Source organism: Notothenia coriiceps, unplaced genomic scaffold (assembly GCF_000735185.1).
Source record: "Notothenia coriiceps isolate Sejong01 unplaced genomic scaffold, NC01 NC01_scaffold00014780, whole genome shotgun sequence".
Taxonomy (NCBI): domain Eukaryota; kingdom Metazoa; phylum Chordata; class Actinopteri; order Perciformes; family Nototheniidae; genus Notothenia; species Notothenia coriiceps.
Genome location: NW_011347481.1, coordinates 1 through 4,940, shown reverse-complemented (window position 1 = coordinate 4,940; position 4,940 = coordinate 1). Strand labels below are relative to the sequence as shown.

The following is a 4,940-nucleotide window of genomic DNA, read 5'->3' as shown; positions in this document are numbered from 1 at the left end:
TTCTTGGTTGTGTTCCGCGTGATGTGGGTTCCCAGTTGGGATCGCGCGAAATTCTCTCTGCAGACCCATTCTCACAGCGTTTATCAACCTAAAAACCTTTTTCTTACTCAATATCAAGCCACACTTATTGTTTTTATTTCGGCCAACAAAACCTAGGTATTCCAACTGATAGACAGTAATCCTTATCGACCAGTCAAAGTCATGCAAGCACTGTTTGTATTAAAATCACATAAAATACAATCCTACGTGTTGTTTTGTGCACAATGTGTTTTTGAAATTGGCCAGTTTGTTAAACATTTTAAAGAAATCTAGCTTAAAGGTAGGTGAACAGAGCCCCTCCTCCAACACACACGAACGCGCACATGACCAATGAGAAATTTGTGCACAGATGGAAGGCTGACAGGCAGGGCCCGTTATTGTGCTTTTTACAGCACGGCTTCCACAGATGATATTTTTTATGTATTTATTGTCAAAGCACTTCAGATATTCATTGCTATCGGGATGTTAAGAGCATTCCATGGAATATAACAAGTGTTTCTGAAGTGAATTACCTACCCTACCTTTTAAGCAAACAGATTGTATTTATTATGTAACAGAAAGCATTTTTATTTTTTGTATAACTTGAACTTGATATTTTTGAAGTCACATACTTGTTAGGTAAAAGCATTTATTTGTGTTAGTTTAGCATGAATAAAGGTTGCCTGTGGAAGCAGTGGCACATTTCTCTTCCCCTCACTTTCTGTGTGTCCATGAACCTGGATCACTATAGGTCTATTTTCTGTCCTGATATCGCTCCATCACTCCGCTGTTCCTACACAAATCTGTTCTGCCTGCCCTGCTTTTTCCTCTGTGGCATTTGGGCGGTTATTATTCCCCACATGTCTGGGGTTACAGCGTTTTCACGCAGCAGTGGGCTCATCTCCCACATAGCTGTCATTTTAATAGGTTTTTGTCCGTCGGGGGAGCGGGAAATGACAGGTGAGGGTTATAAGCAAAGTCACTTATCACCCTATTGTTAGGCCCAATGAGAAGTTTACCCAGTACGCCGTGCTGCTAGATTTATAGAGGGGAGATTACATGTAGTCTGCTACTCTTGTTTTTCTCACCTTGTCTTTATCACCTTGGCAATTATGACTAATTGAATTGTTTCTCTGGCATGCGAGGGCTGTTCCCATACACTCGATTAGAAGACTCACTTTAATTGAAGGTTATGTCAAGCAGTCTAATTGTTTGAATGCTTCTCTGTTGCCATCTTGTGGTTTTCCCACTCGTCTGCATCAACTGAAGCTCAACCATTTGTTTAATATCACTCACAAAGGGGCTCCATCTAAACGGTCCTATTGAAATGGTTGGAAGTCAGCATAAGAGCAAGCATTACTGTATGTCATGCAGAGTGTTTGAAGTCAAAAAGTAAGAATGTATTTTTCTATAGGGCTTCTTCTTTTAACCCTTAGATGCATAAGTGGGTCTTTTTACTTTTTTCCTTCCATAAGTGGTCAAAAATGACCAGCATGCATTTCCTATGGGATCCTCTGGACTACATTCACTGTAGACCACACAGACTACATCACAAGTGACACCTCTCAGGGAGATTATTTTACACAGCAAGATCTGATACCTGTCAGTATAATAATATATAGTCTAAGGGTTACAAAGTAAAGCTGAGCCTGCTCTATGTTGATGGTTTGCTTTGACAGGAGGCAGCTTGTACCATGCGTTGCAAGGGGAGACGAGTATGGTGACATTTGTTTGTTTCCTTCCATTTGTGTTTGTTTTCGCAGTGACGACCTCTTAGGGAATGTTCTTTTAGTTTAGATTTTTAGTGCTAACCTCTTGGATTGTTGTGCCATAATACTCTTTCTTTATTTTCCCTTTTTGTGCCATTCATTATAAAAACGTTAAACATGTACTGTATAGTTTCTCAAGTCAGGGTTGGACCACAAAACCTCAATACATTTGTTTGTATGTATTCAACACTTCTTCTGGACATGCTGTGTACCAAGAAAACACAAGTATTAAAGAAACATGTTTATTTGATTGTCAGTATTGAAACGCCAACATTTTATGCAGTATTACAATCAGAATAGAAAAGTATACTCAAGAACTTAAACAATATAAAAACATAATACACAACTCGTCTACACATAAGAAAAATCAATACAAAAACCTAAACATGTAAACAACCGTTCATACAAAATGTTTTGGAAAGCTTTACAGAAACAGTACAGTAACATTTAGAGTTCATTCTAGCACCAATTTCAAGATGTTGTTATTAGGCAGCTGCCATTCTTTATTTCATACTGTAAGCCGACTAAAGCCATCCTCATTTCAGTGCAGGTTCAAAACCTTTGTATTTTACAATTCAAATGATAAGATGGAGTTTTAGTGAACCCCAGTACCTGCAGAGTATTTCCCCCTTTTTCATTCATTTAAAAAATGTATTGTCCGTATGAACTGAGCTAATTCAAAGCGAAGGTGTCTCCTCGCCTCGGCTCCGGCTCTGAACTGTGTTGTGTTGGATCCAGCTGGGCCGTGCAGTTTCTCACTTCTCCTCTGAGCTCCGACAGCTGCTGCGCGTGGCTGGACAGCGTCCCGTTGACTTGCACCAGAAGACCGCTCGACTGTTTCTCCAGCTCCTCCCTGATCCTCTCCAGGTCCTCCGCCAGGTAACTCAGGCCCTTACACTGGTCCTCCACACTGGTAACGCGCCCTCCGACCTCAGTCACCTCTTTCCTGACGCCCATGGCCGTGCTCCGGCAGCCCCGCACCTCCTCAGCCAGACGCCTCCTCATGCCCTGCAGCTCCCCTTTAACCCGGGTCAGTCGGCGCTCGCCTGCACCGAGCATGGCGGCCTGATGTCCGACCAGCTGCACCACACCCTTTATCTGCTTGGCCAGACTCGCCTCGCTCGTCTGCCAGGAGCTGTTGGCCTGTCCCACCTGGTGGACGACTGTCCCCAGAGTTTCCTGGAGGTCTTTGAGGGTGTGGTTGACCGAGCGCACATTGAACTTGAGGATTGTGAGCTCCCCCTGGACGGGATAATCTCCCTCCGCTTGTTCCTGCTGGTGCAGACGCTTCAGGACGTTCTGCAGGGTGACGTTAAGCCTTTTTAAGCGATCCCCTTGCATGTCCAGTGCGTCCTTCGCGTTCTGCTCCTCTGATGGATTGGCGGCAGAGTCTCCTTGGATGGCGGACGGTGTTTTAGTCGAGGAAGAGGTGCAGCGGGTCTCAAGGCTGCTCAGTTGCCTCTGCAGTCTATCCACATCCACCTCCACTTTCTCTCTGATGGAATCCATCTCCGTCTCCAGAGCGGGAACAGCATGACCCTCCTGCTGTGCGGGGGACGTGGAGTTAACCAGCTCCTCTAACGCCATCAGTAAACGGTCCTCCAGAGCCAGCAGCCGACCCTCCATCCTGGCCTCCACACCCTGTCCTGCCTCAGGGAATACACTCCCTCTTTCAGAACTGTTGTGTTGTGACTCCCCGCTCACATTGAGCTTGGCCTCTAGATACCCCAGACGCCCCTCCAGCATCCCCTCTATGTGGTCTTTGTGTCCGCCCAGCTCCACCCTCAGGTGCCCCTGGGACTGGTTGAGGCCTGCCACTGATGTTTCCAGCCTGTGCACCCGTTCAACCAGCCCACCCACTCTACTGGAGCAGTTCCCTGAAGCCTTCAAACCTTGGATCTGCGTCTGGAGGTTTCTCAGCTCTGATCTGAGGTCTGTGTTGCTTCCCTCCAGAGTGTCCTCCATCTGCTCCTGCCTCTCGCTCTGCTCTCTCTGGCACTGACGACGCAGATCCCCAGCTTTCTCCTCACATTTGCCCTCTGCGCTCTTCACTCGCACCTCAAACCCACCAAGGATTTCCGACCTGGCTTCACTCAGCTTGCCATCCATCAAGTTCTCTATAGCTATCTGCGGCGCTCCTTCGAGACTGACCGTGGAGTTTGATATCATTCCTGCCGACATCTTCTTCAGCGCTCCATCATGTCCTGTCACTGTTGCTTTGAGTTCCTGCAGCTCTAATGTCTTGGCCTGCAGCACAGTCCTGAGCTCCTCCACCCTCCCGTTCAGCTCTGTAAGCCCTGGAAACACTGTTCTGCCGTCCAGTCCCTCGGCCTCAGGGCCTCCCAAAGAAATCTCTACGAACCCGACAGTGGACTGACCGGAGGCAGCAGCTGGGGCGGGGACGGCACCGGGGGCAGCGGAGAGCAGCGCCGACAGCATCCTGTTGGCGTCCTCTCTCAGCGAGGCTCGGAGACTTTCTTCCAGTCCGTTCACAGTTCCTCTCAGGGTCTCCAGGCCTCGGCTCAGACGCTGCACATCCTCCTCCATTCGATATATTCGATCCTCTGTCTCACTGTCTACAGCCTGGCCTAGAGACAGAAAGAGAAGCTGTGAGCATCAGACAGATACAACAGTTTTACTGCCATTTGCTAAGCTGTACAATCGGCTCTGGAATCTTTTGCTGATCTGTGTCGAGTGACATACATTATAAATAAATAAATGAAGAATAATAATATTGCATTATATCAATATATATTTGTAAGGATCAAGAATGATCTTCAGTATGTTTTTACGAATTAGAACTATGGTCTCACCTTCAGGCTGTTCACCCCCAGAGGGACGAGCGGGGATTTCTTCTGGGATGTGATCCTCAGGTCGTCCGCCGAGCCCATGTCCCTGATCATGTTCTTGGTTGTGTTCCGCGTGATGAGGGCCCTCGTGTCCTGTGTGATGTGGGTGTCCTGTGTGATGTGGTTCTCGTGTCCTGTGTGATGTGGTTCCTCGTGTCCTGTGTGATGTGGTTCCTCGTGTCCTGTGTGATGTGGTTCCTCGTGTCCTGTGTGATGTGGTTCCTCGTGTCCTGTGTGATGTGGTTCCTCGTGTCCTGTGTGATGTGGTTCCTCGTGTCCTGTGTGATGTGGCTCCTCGTGTTCT

The 4,940-nt window shown here is 47.4% G+C and overlaps 1 protein-coding gene across 1 annotated transcript; it reads right to left on the bottom strand.

Annotated features, from left to right (window-relative positions):
* Window positions 1-2,459: 2,459 nt before the first annotated feature.
* Window positions 2,460-4,690, bottom strand: emilin3a (elastin microfibril interfacer 3a). Its single transcript, XM_010774859.1, has 2 exons — window positions 4,601-4,690; window positions 2,460-4,394 (listed from the first exon to the last, which is right to left on the bottom strand). The coding sequence occupies exons 1-2, from the start codon at window positions 4,688-4,690 to the stop codon at window positions 2,460-2,462; spliced, it is 2,025 nt and encodes a 674-aa protein (XP_010773161.1).
* Between the last annotated feature and the right edge of the window lie 250 nt (window positions 4,691-4,940).

Coding starts and splice junctions, on each gene's coding strand:
- emilin3a (XM_010774859.1), bottom strand. CDS start 4,690: ATGATCAGGGACATGGGCTCGGCGGACGACCTGAGGATCACATCCCAG. Junction 4,395..4,600: donor TGGGGGTGAACAGCCTGAAG/GTGAGACCATAG, acceptor TGATGCTCACAG/CTTCTCTTTCTGTCTCTAGG.